Consider the following 17385-nt stretch of genomic DNA (forward strand, 5'->3'; position numbering starts at 1 on the left):
TTAGAACTGCCTACTTGTCATTGCATTATGTGTGAAGCAGCAGTTATGCAGAAAACATAATTGGGACTTAAAAATCATCTTGGAAACTCTTCCTATTTTTTATTTTTTATTTTTATTCCTTTATTTAACCAGGTAAACCCCATTGAGATCGAGATCTCATTTTCAAGGGGGACCTGGGCAGAAGTATGCCGAAAACTTATTTTTGGGAGGGATTTTATTGTACTTAAATCAAAGTACACAACAAATAGTAACAATCTGATACACTCACCATGTTATTGCAATGGTGGCAAACTATATCTAAATTGAGATTTATTGATTCTATACAAAGGTCTGGCTAAAACCCTGAAATGTAGCATTCTAACTCAATGCATGTGTTTCTTATGTGCTAAGCATTAGATGATTCCTATTTATTTGTACATCTGACTCAGATTAAAACTGTGAAGCATGAAGAGATCTGGGACGTGTTCACATCATCAACACAAAGCAATTGGTGAACGCACTTTCTGAACACCTGATGCCTCCAAAAACTGTCAGATCATTTAACGTTGCTGCTAAAAATAAAATAAAGTTTACAGAAGCAATTCAACGTTTTAACCACTGAGAAGTGCAAACAAAAATCTACTACTGTTTGTCTCCTTTTTTTTTAATGTTCTGTAAATTCAAATCCCTTTAATCTTTGGCTACAGTATTTATGCATTATTTTTTTTCTTAATGCTTTTTCGTTTGAAAATATTTAATGCTGTCATCTCTTTCTCATGCACTTTCTTCTATTTTTAAGTATCCTAATTAATTGTTAAAATCACTAAATATTTCCTGCTGAGGGAAACTGGTTTTTACAAATAAACTTGCTGTGCCCTGTCATGAATAACACAAGCTCTATATCAAAAGTAGGAAGCATTGTATCTTCACTTTAAAGTATTCAAAAAGTACTAAAATTATATATTTGTGGCTTTAATTCATTATGGCAAACTTAAATACCAATGTATGCATTTATTTGCCTTATTAGCAATGTTTTGTTATCCATCTATGTTACAGGAAACACAAATTTTACTTCAAGATTCTTTTTAAACTCACACAAAAAGGACAACACCTAATCTATAAGAAGGGAGAGTGATCCCAGCCCAATGCCCGCTGACTGAACTTAGAAATACTCTTAACAGTGGGAGCTGCTGAATGTTACTGAAGTAGAGCTTTAAAGATTTCCACTGAATTGAATCAGCACCTCTGAGCCCAAGTGTTCAGGCTGCACTTTGCTAGAAACAGCTGGAAACTTGGAGCTGAGCTGTGATTAAAAGAGAAAAAAAAACAAAAAAAAAAACGTAGGCTTGTATTCAAGGTCAATGCGTAGAGAAACCCGACACGGTGTGAAGAGTAGAGCGCCCAAACATGAACGCAATGAGTCATTAGAAATGGCTCGTCATCAAGCCTTCTCCGAACATCACATCTGATTCACAAATCGTGTTTGAAAATAAAATGGCAGACGGGCTTTGGCGTGCAACAGCACTGCTGCGCGGCAGCTGACTGGTGGGAGTCATTAGGCGCAGTGGAGCAAGTGCTTCCTTTCATAATGTCCTCAATGATGCCTTCAAATGCCTCGCTAAACAAATTCAAGAGGGGTTTCATGTACCCTGAGATGGCCTCTCCAGCCACTAGACCAGAACATCACTGAGCCTTTATGGGAGGTTGTTGAGCGCAGAGAGTAGAGTGGATTTTCCTCCTCCGCCATCGCTCAAAGAAATGAAAGCGTCTCGTCGTGACAAATGATACACGTTTGACTGCAAATAGATTGTTCAAAAGACTGACATCTGCAAGCAACAAAGCACTCTATTCCTTAATTTATTTTCGAAATGCTGTAGTTCAAAAGGCTGCTTTTATTTATAGAAGAACATACCCTCTATACATGAATAATATCTTTCCAGATTAAATTAGACGAGACCTTTCCTGTCTTTGGTCAGTTAGGATTACCAAAAATTACTTCTATTTGCTAAATGCCAAAACAATCCAGCGTGAGCAACACACTCACATGTTCAAACAATTAAATATAAGCACAAAGAGGACAGAGAATGTCCATATGTCATAACATTTAGCATGGAGATGGATGGAGATGGAAAAACCCTTCAGAAAGGAAAAAGGCATTATTTCAAATGCAACATGACAAGATAGATTAAAGACTGAATATTCACTCAGAAAAAAAAAAAAAAAAACCTTTGGAAGTCCTTTGGTCTGATACAAAGGTTTGACCCAAGTCACAAAGTGTGAAAGGATAATTTATGAATACTAAAGAAATGTAAACCTATGTATTTGAAGTTCTATTGCAAAAAGGGATAGTTTTTTAAAATGACCGAAAGCAGGACAACATCAGTGTGATTTAATATTAGTGAAAAAAGGGTTATCTTGCCATATTCTCTTTTTATACTGCACATGCAAATATCAGGTTTCAACTAAATATATATGGGAGTTAAATTTAAAAGTAGAGTTTTCTTACACTTTTTCAAAGATCTCTCTAGGACTCTGTTGGAATTACACAATGATGATTAAATCAATAACATAGTTTATACGTCCCAAATGCCTTTTTGGTGTTCCCTCAGTGTGATGAAAGCAGGAGGAAATCGGACGACCGAAACGAAACTCGTGCAGTAAATTACAAAATCTCCTTTCAAAGAGCCAAACAAGTAATACTGAAATGCACTAGTGGCTCATCAATTTCATTCACAAAACCAACCCTAACAATGAGATTTTCTGAGCAGCAATCTGCACCTCATGCATCAGTCTATGTTACTCCTGCAGCTCGATCAAACACCTTTGTAAATGCCAAGGCTGCAGTGAGAAATCCAGTGAGTCATGTGTGTTATGTTTAGTGTGTCCCTCACTTGGCCCTCTCCAATTAACCATGGTTCCATTATCCCCCCCACCCCACCCAGACACAAAACCATCCCCATGGCCACATGATAATTACAAAATCCTCAGTTTTTATTCTGCTGCTAGCTTTATGCCACATTCATGTCCCTTGGAGAGCCAACACAAAAGCCTGTTTACGTCTATGAGGTCTAAAGCTTCGTAATTCCTTATTAATTCTCAGAGATTTCTACAAAGAAACAACAGAAATATGTTGAAGTTGTGTAAAGAGCCTGAAAATAAATGAATTGGTTGTTGCAGCAGTATAATTTCACACTGAAATGAGAAAGAAATCAACTACTGAGTACTTATGACTCGGTTTCAAAAATCCAGTGTTAAGGAATAATAGATTGTTTTTTCTTTTTAATAAAAGAAATACTGCTACAATAACAGGAGCACTGTTCTGCTTTAACATTTTACAAGGCTAATGCATGCAGTGAGAGGAACCATAGACTAATATCTTTCCAAACTGATGATCTGTCTCTCGATCATCCAGAGTGTGTGTGTTTTCTACTCATCAGCTCAACCCAAGAGCTTCCTCCATGGTCATGAAGGAAAGGTGAACCATGCCTGTGATGGTTTTTGTATTTGCTTTAGATAATCTGAAAAAAAAATTAAGGAATAAAAGAAGATCATTATCCTGATGAAATTTTATCATTTCAGTAGAACAGGATATTTTTATATATATTCTTCCCAAATATAAAAAGCTAATTTGAGCATTTATTTGAAGAAAATTATCAACAGTCAATTTAAGACAAAACTTTTAGTTCTCAAATAACACAAGATTGTCTTTATTTTAAAACTACATTTTACTAATGTTTCATGTTTTTTGTTGTTTTTGGATTCCTGGGATCACTTAATTCAGGAGTCAACAACCTTTAGAATCCAAAGAGTCGTTTTTAGCATAGAGGTACAAAATGTTTTTTGAGGAAAAGATTACCGTACATCGGGTTTTAGAAGTATGAACTAAAAGCTATTTGTTTCGATTTTCAAACTAAAGAACAATATTACTTTCATGTTAAGGATTAAGTCTTGAAAAAAAAAATACTTGCAGATTGGCATAAAAAATGAAAAAAATAACAAAAATGTCTTTTTCTCAATTATTTCTGGCAAGATTAGTTTCACTGTTGTGTAAATTGATATAAAAATGCTGCTATAAACTAGCATTTTGTATTCATCATTTTTATTCAATCACATAGCTATGATCTTTTTTTTTTTTAGCTGTTCAGCTATCAAGAGTCAATGTGGAGGTTTTAAAGAGTCACTAGGGGCTCTGAAGCTGGATACTTGAACAATTTTAATTCAGTCAATGGTCCAGCTCTTCACAACAGTCACAGCTGCTTAAGTAGCTCACCGCTATCAACGAGACCTGTTGACCCCAAAATAAGCATTTTCTCTGCAGTTCTCTAACAATCAACTTTGGTAGTTTTTTTTTTTTTTTTTTAATTTTCATTTCATCCTACTTACTGTGAAGGCCAGTTAAATAAATGTCCTCATTCAGCCTAATGGCAGTCAGCTAAATACACATATACATCCACAAGGATGGATTTCTCTGCAATGTTCACCAGAGATTAAGCTACTGCATTAAAAACACATTCATTTTCAGATCTTTTTCGCATCTTTAAAGCAGTGTCTGCTAAAGTGGCATGCACAATTCATTCTTAACGTAGTGTCAAACATGTAAAATATTTCTAAGTGATACACCTTCACAGAGATTTTATGCAAGCCATTCTCCATGACTGAGCTCAGTCGGCTTGATGCATTTTCCCACATTAGCTTTAGTATAGCTCAAAAAAAGATAAAGCCTGGCTTCATCTTTGCTGTACTTGTACCTTGATGTCATTATTGAAAGATTCTGTGTGATGGATTTTAAATAACACAACCGGAGGAAGTGTAGGTTAATGGTATTGCTTTTCGTGCAATCTCTGGCTCTGAGATAAGTATGAAGACACATTATTACTCGTCTACATTACCTAATACCGTCTGTGACATTTCCAAGACAATCAACAAGACTGTGTGAGTGCTGCGTTAACAACATGCCCAATATCCCCCTGTTTTACACAGGGGACAGGGCTCTAAAAGCTGTTGTTGTTTTGTACTCACATTGTGCTTGGTGAGACTGGAAATGTTGCTTGCTATTGCTTGAAGCCAGTCCAAGCAGTCTTCAGCAGTGGGAAACTGTACGACTCCGCTACAAACTCCGTCCACAGCTATGACTTGGAAAGCATTTTTCCTGAAAGCGTCAAAGGAATAAAACATTACAGCAGGAGTTTTCTTTCAGTACATGTTGACATAACGCTCATGCATTTTAATGTGTTTCAGGTAGCTATCAGAATCTATTTTACAAGTTGAAAGGAAACAATTATTATTCATCGTCTTCATTTAGTACTCTTATTCCCAACCTTTTAGTTGATTTTTTCCCCCTGTTTTTGAAACAATTAAATTTTATTTTATTTTTTTCTGAGAGCAACACAAATATTTGAAATAAATAACACTGATAATAACATGGTTCTTTATAGTTGAAATCTGAAAAAAAGTGACGTTAGTATGTATTCCGCTCACTTTACTCTGATACCCCTAAATCCAGTGCTACCAAAATCCCTTGAGAAGTCACCTAATTAGTGAATAGTCCACCTTTGTGTACAGCTGTTCTGTAAAGGCCTGAAATGTTTGTTAGTTTACATCAGTGAACAATCACCATCACGAAGACCAAGAAACACATCTAAACAGCAGAATAGACCAGTGGTAATTCTGCAGGAGCAGCAGAGATGGGAGACTAATGGGTTGGAGGATCTGTTAACAGAGAGCACTCCACAAATCTGGTATGTATGGAAGGGTGGCAAAAAGAAAGAAACTATTGATAGAAAGTCACAATATGGCTCTTTTGCAGTTTGCCCCAAGCCATGCATGGAACACAGTAAACATAATAAGAAGGGACTCTGATCAAATGAGACTAAAATTAAGATCAAAGCCAGATTCCGATCAAAGCATGTTCAAGCGCTCCAGCAGCCCAGACAAAATCCAGACATTTGTCAAACTGAGAATCAGTGGCAAGACTTTGAAATGACGATTTGTGGACACTTTTCCTTTCAATCTGACTGAACTTTAACCATTTTTAAAGACGAATGGGCAAACATTTTAGCCTCAAGATGTGCAAAGCTGGTTGAGATGTATTCTAAAGAATCTGCTGAGGGAGTGAATACAAGTAGATCCCTTACTCTGATTTTTACAGAACAATTTCTCCCTATTTATTCATATGAATGACATTGTGTTGATTTATTGCATAAAATCCCCCCCAAAAATGCATAAAAGACCCGTATTGTAAAACGACAAAATGTGAACTGTTTAACAGATATAATGACTTTTGCAAAGCAGGATATCAACACAGAAAACATAAAAGCAATGAACAAAGATACGTTATATTTATGTCGATGTTTATAATTACACATAAGTCTAATTACTTCAGTCTATAACACAACACAATAAAAATGTATAATGCTGCTTGAAAACTGCTTCTTCATTGTACAAGACCTTCAGTAACAGGTAGAAAAGTTTGCATCCTTAAAATATAACTCCTCCATTAGTTTGTATTTGCTTCTCGACACTGCGGGCAGGAAAGTTTTGCTTACCAAGGCAGAAAACTGCCTTACAGCAGCTCTAAACTTGATAACTAAAACCCATAAATTAACATTCTAATTTTTAGTTTAGAGACAGTAAAGGAACAACAACTTCAGTCTGAACCAACTGTGAGGTTTTAAATGAGATTATATTACTAAATGTTTTATTTGCTCCATCTGTAAAAAAAAAAAAAAAAGCTAAAGTCTTAATGTCTTTAAAAAAAAAAACAACACAATAAAAAAGAACATATTTAAAGTCTGTGATGAATGTTTATCATCATTCAGCCACAACGAAAAACTGAAAACCTTGCCTGTAATATGGCCCATAAATCCTAAAAAACTTGTGCAATATCCTCAGCCAGCTGTCAGTTAATGGGCTAAAACCGGCCAAACCACAAGTGAGATCCATTAACGTCTAATCCGCAAGATTACTGCATCTATCACTTACAGGGTAATAAAAATGGAAATACATTTATTGACAGCTTAATGGCTTAATACGTCAAGCATGGAAAATTCAACAGATCAATTCTGATGCATATGCCAAGAAACACTGTGCAAATAAAACTTTGGGAACAATTTTTAATGTTTTGATCCTAGTTGACATTTAACAAAGAAACAAAGTTATAAAATATTATTGAATAATACCAGCAATTTTTACTCGCGTCATTCCGTTTTAACGACAATCAAAATTATGCAAATTAGGTTTAGAAGGCAGGCTGGTGTATTCCTTAATGGTTTTGATATTTGAAAACAAGCCAAAAATGTTCACAATTTTATTGTTACAACAGTTTGATAGGTGTTTTGGGAAATGTAATGTGATACAACAACATAAAGTAGTAAAAATTGTGGAAGGAAAGAGGAAAGGAAAAAAAACACAATTTTCAGAATTTTACAAAAGAGAAAGTCTGAAAAGTGTGGATTCAGTCCCAATGAGCCTTCTTGGTAGGACCACCTTTTAAAGCAGCTATGGATTTTGCAGAATGTCTCTACCAGCTTTGCAGATCTAAATATTAAATATTTACCACATTTTTTCTGGCAAAATAGCTCAAGTCAGTTTGGAGTTTTATATCTTGCCACAGATTCTCAGTTGGATTTTGTCTGGACTTTAACTGGACCATTTAAACATGTAGATATTCTTTGATAAAAGCTACATTTGGGCTGCTGCTCACAGTTGTTTCAGTAAGTATTCTATTGATTAATCAATGAATCACTTTAAAAATCTGCAAAGTTTTCATTTAACTACTTAAGCTTATAGAAAGTTTAAAAAGAAAAAGAAGCATTTTACTGTCTAAAAAGCAATAGCTTTATCATTTGTAGAAAAGGATGCCTCTGTGGCTAAAAAAAATACTGCGTACTGCATAACAACAACATGTGAAAAGCTCAGCCCTTTCTGCTTAACTTGTGTAGAGGTGATCTGTTAACAGTTTTTTCAAATGACTAATTATAATTGGATAGCAAAAGGCGATAATGGGAGGATTGGTGAGGTTAAAACGATACTACTTGAGGAGTTCTGGGTAGAGCATATTTATAAAGTAGGTTTTTCATCTTAAAAAATTTACATATTTTTTGTCAAGTTTTGGCTTAATTGCTGCTCTGAGTGTGTTCCTTCAACAAATGGCCTGTTTTAGAGCCTGTATACTCTAGTTAACAAATATTCAATTACCAAAGTAGTTGGTGAGTATTCCTCTAATCCATTAATTATGATTAATCCGATTACTTATTGCAGTTCTAAACCTTTTCATTGTAACTTTCTCTGAAGGTCCTTCAGGAATTCCTCAGTCTAAACTCTTTTGCAGCCTCTAACAGGTTCTCTTCCAGCATTGTCCAGTATTCAGCTCCATCTTCCCATCAATTCTGCTCAACTTCCCCACAGCATGATGGGGAAGTTGCCACCATATTTCACAGGCGGAATATTGCAAAGATCATAGGGTGATGTGCAGTGTTTGTTTTCTGTCACACGTGTTTTTATATGGACAAAAAAAGTTCCATTGCTGTTTCATTGACAAGCACCTTTATATGTGTCAGGTGTCCCCTATATGGCTGATGTAGGGGAACCTCTTATGGATTTCAACAAATGACTTCTTCTTGCCACTCTGTCATAAAAGGGGCTGCACAGCTAATAATTGTCCTTTTAACAGATTCTCATGCCTGAGCTGTAGGTCTCCTTCACAGTTCACATGAGTATTTTGGCATGCCCCTCTGATTAATGCGTTCCTCTAGCCAGCCTATCAGTACACATACGCCAATGGCTTTGTATTTCAGTAGTGCCATGTTTTTTTGTTTTTTTTTTCCATTTTGCCAATGATAAATTGAAGAGTGCTGTTTCAGACATTTAAAGTTTGGGACATTGTTTTTGATCCTGACTTCTCCAAAACTTTATCCCTAACCTGGCTGTTTGTTCCTTAGCCTTTCTAGTGTTGCTCCATTTTTAATGTTCCCCAACAAACTTCTGAGGCATTCCAAAAAACAGCCATGTTTCTACTGGGATGAAAACTAGCAGACTCTGTTTACTGTTTACCATACTTCAGAAAGCAATTGATTTTCAGATTTTGAAATTGTAAAAAAAAACAGATCCTTCATTATTTCTTCTAATTTTTGCACTTGTGTGGATTTGTAAAATGTATTTAAATCGGTGGTTTTGATGTGGTTAAATAAGGAAAAGGTAAAGTTGAAAAACGTTAAAGTGGTAAAAATAGTTTTGCAAGTCACTGTACATAATTTGTTAAAACAATAAGCTTTTTATATGATCTGATTATGAGCATTATTAAAGTGTTACATGGCTACTATAAATGTTACAAACTGGTAATAACATATTAAATGCTGTGTGACATTTCCAATTGTTCTAAAATATTATTGTAGGACTGTCCTGTTTTATGAAAATAGGTTATTGAGCTGAAGAAGTACGCAAAGGTCTGTTTTATTGCACTTTAGATTTGATCTATGAGGGACCCAAACAGCTCATAAATAGAAGGCAGTTTTATTGGTGGTTTATATTAGTGGCTTAGTAAGTAAGATCGTGCTTACTGCTTTATTTAGTCTGTTTTGTGGGTTTAGTTCAGTTGGAAGCAAAGTAAGCATGTAAAAAGGATGTTGTACTAGATTTGTGAACTACTTACCACACGAAAAGTTCATTTTTATCAAAGAGAGCAAAGTATGACCAAAGGAGCCACGAAGAAAAATAATAAAAAAACGGTCTATTTATAGATGGACCTCAGCAGAGTGCTCTGTTTTAAAATCCCCAAGAAAGAGATCTCAGCACAACTTCTATACTGAGCCTTGAAGAATAAAAAAATAAATAAATAAAAAAAACAGCCCTGTGCTTCAAGATTCTGCCTCACAGCTCACCTGCTAACGTCAGAGCCGGGGATGTACTGCGACAAGCGTGAGTGTAACAGAGGAATAAGGCGCAGGTCCACCCATCTCTTCTCCCACCGAAGCCCCGGAGAAGTGGGCCAGGACGAGCAGGACAACGTGTCCTGTAACAGCGTGAAGGATAAGTTAGAAGAGGATTTTATTTTGTGTGTGTGAGGTCTTACACACATATCAAGAGATGCCACTGCTGCAGCTACTGGTGTTGCAGATGTACAAACAGGCTGCAGATTAGAGCTGATTCACCCCTTTTCAAGCGGTAAAGATAGAGCGTCGTGGTTATCAGTGCGCAGTGACAGTCGCATGGAAACAACTCGCTGGTAGTGAGACGCTTGTTGCACGGCTACAGGACAGTTATGGAATCGTTCAGTCACACAGTCTGAGGAGAACAGTAAACAGTACCGTGTTGTTGGGGTGGTAGTTTAAGTGCAGACCGCTGTCACACAAAGGAGATGATGTCCCACTACTCTGGTCGCTGGGAATGCCTAGAAAATGAAGCAAGTACATAACGGCTAAAAAAGAATGTATATATTATTTTCTCCATCTCTCTCATCAACAAGCGCTTGTTACTTTGTTCTGCTCCATTGCTGGCTCCTGCTTTGTGCCAATTTGTATTCAGCTGACTGACTGACGGCCAGTCAACCTGGCCTACATACGCATATAAAAGGATTTTACAAAAGCTTTCATGTCTGATGATGAGCTGAAGTTCTCTCATGAGACACAATCAATTGCACCACAATGAGCAATGAGTCAATTCTTTCAGCTTGGTCTTTAGCGCCTTTTGTGGAGTTCGACACAAGTCTCCTTTCCCGTTTTTCTCTCCTTAACAAAGTATCATCTTTCTTGGTCTCAACACAAACCAAGTGGTCAATTTATTATGTTTAGAAAGACATTGTTGAATTTCATATGCTGTATAAAAAGACACAATCTTGTTTTTTTTCTCCCTGTCTGATATTAAATCAAACTTTTCTGTTTTAGGTCAGTAAGGGATTACAATGTTTCTTTTTTATTTTATTTTTTATTTTTTTCCATTTGCTAAATGCCAGAATTATCTGTCTTCTTCATTACTTTCTTGCTACCTAAAGCACTATGAAGTGCTTTAAGTGGTCACTGTGACTAGAAATGTCCTATATAAATTCAGTCCATTTACAAAGCTGGTCCAGTCATAGTGGTTCTGTCAAAAGGAGCCAAATATGTAGAAGATTGTACTCCAAATCTTTGAGCAAAACCTTAAATTAAAAGACATTTAAACCATAAATACAATATATGTAACCATCTGACTCTTAAGAAAGTCCAAAAATATATCTAAAACCCATATTATTCTGACATTTAGCAAATCCAAGTAATATTAGTAATCCTAACCAGTTTAAAACATTAAACCTTTAGACTGATTTAGTGTCACACAGAGAGAAAAAGTGAAAGTGTTGTCCATTCACTGTATGTAAACGTCACTTTTATTTTTCTCAAAGAGGCATGAGTTTATTGTTTCCAGGACAACCACTTCTAGACAGAAAATAAGACCAGCTAAAAATAATCCTGGTTAATTACTTTCCAGTGCTTCAGCGTTTGGTGGAGGGTTCTTACATGTGCAGTCCTCACACAGCGGCAGTTTCAAAAAGGCTGGAGTCTTCTTCAGGAACGACACCGTTAGGGTTACCTCTTCACCTGCGTTTCTCAAAACCTGCACCTACAAGTTACACAGAGTGAAGTTTTTTCTTCACTGGGGTGGGGGGGAGGGTTGCTGAGGATGAAAGAGACATAGCATGGCAGTGTCTAGCTAAGAATGGAAATCCAAGATAAAGGATTTAAAGAAGCTGCATATGATTTCTTACAGTTGCTTATGAGAAGGGATGAAGGAGGGAAAAAAGTGGCTTTACATGTCAAAAAGATGCAAATCATCAAAATAAGACAAGATAAGCTGTTGAAAGACTCGTTTCTGTGTAAGAAACTATGAAATGTGAGCTGACAGCTTACCACTTCCTCGTGGCGATAGCTTCTGACATTTATTCCATTTATCTAGAAAACAACAGTAACATCAGTTCTCTGAATAACATTTCACCACCAAAGCACTAAAGCTTTCTACAATATGATTAATGAGAGAAGCATATTATAATGCCTTTGGAAAGTATTCAAACTTTTACACAATCTGTGACAATCTAGCTGCAAGTTTCTGGTTGGAATCTAATAAAATGTATTTCACTATGACTGTAAGTCATGCACAAAGTTGCAAAATTGCAAAATGAATGGCAAATGATGCATGGTTTTCAATTGTTTATGGATAAAGCTCTGAATGAGTTATGTATTCACTCCCTTAGACTACCTCACCATCAAATATGAGGTCAGTTAGATGTGATTCATTTCACTGAATCATTTTAATATGTTTTGATCCGAGTCATTCTGTTGCAGCTATAGCTTTAAATTTAGTTGCCATACTCAAAAGGTAAAACTTCAAACCAGTCTCTAGACTTGTCTAGTGTGTTCGCCAACAAGTGCAACTATATAAAATCTCAACAGTGGGATTATATTACACCTAGATGGATTCTGATTACTAATTAGGTCTCTGAAGGCTTTAGATTGCTTTAGATTTTACTTAGTGGTCTTAAAATAAAGGGAGTTAATGCCACACTTTTTAGATATGCCATACTTTTTAGATATTTTTAGATATTTATATATATATATATATATATATATATATATATATATATATATATCCTTTTCTTCTACTTTATGTGTACGTAGTACTTAGTTGCTCTGTCACATAAAATTTTATAAAATTTTAGTTGTAAGATGGCAAAAAAGAAAAACACAGCACTATAATTGTTCTACACCAAAAGGTGTAAATATGAGAGTCATAATTACATGTCTCCCACAGTTACCAATTGGGACACCATGTGTTATTTTTTTTTAATTAATTCCTTTGGCTGAAATATATGTGATAAATGAGACTTTTGCCCGTGTGGATGAGTAATTATTTCACATAGTTTCCGGGACATGTGGCACATGAATTATTAAATATACCGGGTGTGTTATTTTGCACAATGAGAGGAGAAAACATTAATGTGACATTTTTACCTGAAGGATGCCGTCTCCGATGAAAAGCAGCCCAGAGAGTTCAGCTGGAAACAAACAGAGCAACAACAAACACTTTATAGCAAGCACAAATTAGAGGGGCTGAAACATCGGGAGATGAGAAACATCAACAAAATGGATGTCATACCTTTTTGTTCTTTTGATATTTTTGATATCACAACAGGGATTTTGTGCTCTGCTCCACCCTGTGGAGGCAATACAAAATGAGCTGGAACATAAAGGCAATAGAGTGTCTGATGCTGCTGTTGTTGCAGTTCGACAAGGAAATGATCAATAACACTTGTCCACACTCGACTTGAATAAGTCAGGTTGGGCAGCCTAATCAGCTGAGATCTAAATTACCTTGATGCTGAGACCAAACCCTCCAATCGTCTGCCGTCTGATTGTTACAGTCCTCTCCTGCAGTTAGAGGGAAAAAGATGAGATTAGGCTGCTGTCAGACCTGTCAGGGATCACTCTTAAATTCAAATGTAGTAATAATGAAAGGGCATGAGTCAAGATGAAAAAATTCATTTCAAAAGCACTCCATTTACTTTTAACGTGTACTGAAACTGCCAGCGTGGAGTCATATTGTCATATTGTGACTGTTATTTTCTCCTAGGTCCACATGAATGATTATGCCATCAATCTAATTAAAACAAACTAATTAGCAAAGCTTTCTTTGACATGGGGAGATCATGATCTGATGTTCAATAATAGACAGCAGTGGAACACACGTCACGGTTAGCTGGATGAATGAGAATGAGGCTGTTATTTTGGTCATGGCCTTAACCAAGATCAAAACTAATCTTTACAAATGATTTACAGATGATTTGCCCGCGAGTCTGTTTTCCTTTCAGCAGTCTTCATTAAAATGAGAATATCCTTATTTAAAACAAAAATACTGTAAAATATGGCCTACATCATATTTAATTTGAAATTCTGACTGATATTAAAGTAATTAGGATTCAAAATGTTTTTTTTTTTTGTTTGTTTGTTTGTTTTGCGTTCCACTTATGATGGTGAACTCCTAATTAAGAGAGTTTATTAAGAATTAGACACTGGGAGCAATGCAGCTGCCTGTTTTACTCTTTTCATTGTTTTCAGTGATTTAGCTGTGAACTATGTTATCGTTCAAGAAAATCAGACAAAAGCAACAAGAATATAAACTGTTGTAACAAGAATGCCAATCTCTAATACTTAGATATTAGTATTAGCATAGTGGCATAATATTCTGGTCATATGTTTGCAAACACACATTAATGCCATACTGATTGTGGGATTTATTTATTCTTTATTTAACTAGCTAAGCAATCTGGTCATGATTCATTGGTGGCACAAAAATTTTACATAAAACTAATATTATTTAAAAAGCAAAAACTGTGTGCACAGGTTTGAAACTATTTTTCTTTTTCTTTTTTTTTTCTTAACACAGGGTAACGATTATAAACACAGTCTTATACAACCATTGGCTTCTCTGACGGACACACAGGGGAAACTGCAAATAACCTTATGAGCTAATCACATGTTAGAAGGCTCAAAACATTCAGGCACCTATGTGTGGTGAAGATGGCTTGCTGAAGCTCAGATTGGGGAGCAGAGGGGGTTTAAGTGTATTTTAATGTGTCATGGTTGTTGAGGCCAGATGGGCTGGTCTGAGCGTTTCTGAAACGACTGATCCACTGAGATTTTCCACCATCTCCTGGGTTCACAGAGAATAGTCTATGAAAGAGAAAATATCCAGTGAACGACAGTTGATGCCTTATTAATGTCAGAGGTCAGAGCAGAGTGGGCAGACTGGTTCGACGTGATAGTAAGGCAACCATAGCTCAAATAACTCGTTAGAACAAAGGTATGAGGAATGCTGTCTCTGGACACACAGGAGAATAAATGTTGGACCAAATGGGCCACAAGAGCAGAAGATGACAAAATGTGCTATCCCTGTCATCAATAATTCAAGTAGGTGGTGGTGCTGTAAAGGTGTGAGATATTTTTCTTAACACAAGTTGGACCTCTTAATAACAACTGAGCTTTGTTGTATGCCACAATTTGAGCATTGTTGTTGCTCATGAATATTCTTGAATATTCTTTATGATCACAGCATTACAGTCTTCTCATTGATACTTCTAGCGGGATTATCAACAATCCCCAAACATGTCAAACTGTTTTTTTTTTGTTTGTTTGTTTGTTTGTTTTTTAAACTTTGCACTTGATTTACTGTTCTCCAACGGCCTCCATAGTCACCAGCTCTCAGTCCAACAGAGCACTTCTGGGAAGCGGTGGAACGAGACATTTACATCATGGATGTGCAGCCAACAAATCTGCAGCTACTGAGGGGTGTTATCAAGTTAATATTGATCAAAGTCTCTTAGGAATTGAATTGTTGAATCTGTGTCATCAAGAATTAAGTACTTTCTGAAGGCAAAATGGGGATCAAGGCGTACCTAATTAAGTAACCGGTTAGTGTAGTCTTACATACCGATACATCCCCACTAATAGAATACAACAGAAAGATGTTAGCTTCTGGCAGAATCCTTGCTGGATATTTAACCGCTCTTCTTGGCAGAAATTGTGGAGTTCATTCTGCAAAAAACTATAGTCATTTCAAAACCAACTTTATTTGCAACCATTGCACTATTAGAACAAATTTCAGCCAACTAGCTTTTTAAGGTAAGATCTATTTGTTCATAGTCCTCCAGATCAATCATTCCACCCACATTGTGCAATACAGGAACAACTGGCAGCAAAACAGACAATAAGAATTATGCTGCCAACGTCCCGATTCGCAGTAGGACCAGTGTTTTTTTTTTGTTTTGTTTTGTTTTGTTTTTGTTTTTTTTTAAGGGTTTTAAGGCTCACCTTGACACCTCCAAACATTTTTGTTTTCATTGTGGACAACAAATAAAATGTTTGTGCAGTTTGGCTATAAAATCTTTCTCCAGAGGGTTTTTGCTTCATCCATTGTGATTTCTGCTGGTCTCAGCAGATATCACGATGGAGTAAGTGCTTGTATCGAAGCAAAATTTGCATTCTTGGTAGCTGTCCTCTCAGAAACAGTTACATCTGAACCTGCTTTGACACAGGCCTTGAAATATTGAAATAGGTGTTGCAGCAGTTTCCAGACTGAGCCTTATTGGATCCTGAATTGGAAATTCAGTTTGCTTTTATGTGTAATTGTAATTGGTGATTGGTTAAGGTTATGATCTCAAATGGTTGTCAAAATTGGTTTTGGAAGGCTTCTTGAATGATGTTCCAAAACCTGAACATTTTGTAAAAGCTGGAAGCAAACCAACTAAAGAAAAGTCCTAACTCCAAACCATTTGTGCATGAGAAGTGATACAATATGCAGCCAGAATTATGCCCAAAGCAAGTTGATGGGGAAAAATGGCTTTTCATGAATACATAAACATTTTAATGTAATTTTAGCTTTGCCATACATTTTCAAGAATATAACCATTTCTAAAATATAAAATTTGCAAACAGAAATAGGCTATGAAGTCTTATCCAATGTGAATTCACATCAATTTTTAGAGGCTAAAAACTTCCTCGATGCATTTTTGAACCAATTGGTGCAAATAAGCTTAACACTGTTTAAGCATGTCCCTCCTCAGCCTTATCAAAACGGTGCCAGATGGCGACCCAGGCACGACAGGGTGGGAATGTGTTGGAACAGGAGGAAGGCCAACACATTCTGCCAGAACAAATGAAACATAAGGCCCCTCAGTCCACTTGTCTGTCTCCGACGCAGTAAAGTTTTATCAGGGGAAAGTTTAACTCGTCTGCAAGGTTAAAAACATCCTCACTTGACACGCTAAAGATGTGTTTGGACTTCTGTGTCTTTGACCTTTTCGTAGATTAGTAACAATGTTTCGGAGGACGTGAGCCTCCATTTGTCTGTGAAGACTTTTATCCGGGAAAATGTTATTACATGAATGCCATTTTGGTAAAGGCCATGGTCTCTAGACTTGTTTCTCATGAGGAAGAGTGCATTTATAGACGCAAAGGAAAAGCTGTCGGAAGTGGTGACAAGTGAGAGCTAAATGCTACATTCAACACAACGAGATCAGCAGGTGAATCACTATTTAATGAACATATTTCATTTATAGGGCATGATTCTACTGATGTAGATGTGTTGTGAACATGGGCAGAACCATGACTTTGACTGGGTTACTTACGCTTGAATAAAAAGGTTCTCCTGAAATGCAGATGACATCTTGTTCTTGAATGGTCAGAATATCTTTGGCCAAGTGTAGTCGAATATTAAATGGCTCCTCATTACCTTCTTGCATCAAATAAATCCCAGTCTTTGTCTGCAAACAGTCAAAGAGATAAAATCATTCATCATTCCCTCCCCCGTGACAAAATTAACTGGCCATGAAATGAAATGTCATTGAGAACCCTCATTGCAGGATGAACATGGAAATTAGTTCTGGCT

At 36.3% G+C, this 17385-nt stretch overlaps 1 protein-coding gene across 2 annotated transcripts in view; it reads right to left on the reverse strand.

The window, feature by feature from the left end:
• The window catches only part of sntg1 (syntrophin, gamma 1), a 63995-nt gene that overhangs the window by 22557 nt on the left and 24053 nt on the right, over positions 1-17385 (reverse strand). The window contains exons 4-12 of one of the 2 annotated variants that reach the window (XM_016669743.1): positions 17126-17260; positions 13314-13370; positions 13099-13156; positions 12954-12997; positions 11856-11897; positions 11430-11568; positions 10284-10366; positions 9858-9988; positions 4999-5128 (exon numbers count right to left, since the gene is read on the reverse strand). In XM_016669743.1, coding sequence (XP_016525229.1) covers positions 4999-5128; positions 9858-9988; positions 10284-10366; positions 11430-11568; positions 11856-11897; positions 12954-12997; positions 13099-13156; positions 13314-13370; positions 17126-17260 — 819 coding nt within the window. The remainder of the gene's footprint in view (positions 1-4998; positions 5129-9857; positions 9989-10283; positions 10367-11429; positions 11569-11855; positions 11898-12953; positions 12998-13098; positions 13157-13313; positions 13371-17125; positions 17261-17385) is intronic. The other variant, XM_007548672.2, reaches the window with a different exon arrangement.

Source organism: Poecilia formosa, unplaced genomic scaffold (assembly GCF_000485575.1).
Source record: "Poecilia formosa unplaced genomic scaffold, Poecilia_formosa-5.1.2 Scaffold27, whole genome shotgun sequence".
Taxonomy (NCBI): Eukaryota; Metazoa; Chordata; class Actinopteri; order Cyprinodontiformes; family Poeciliidae; genus Poecilia; species Poecilia formosa.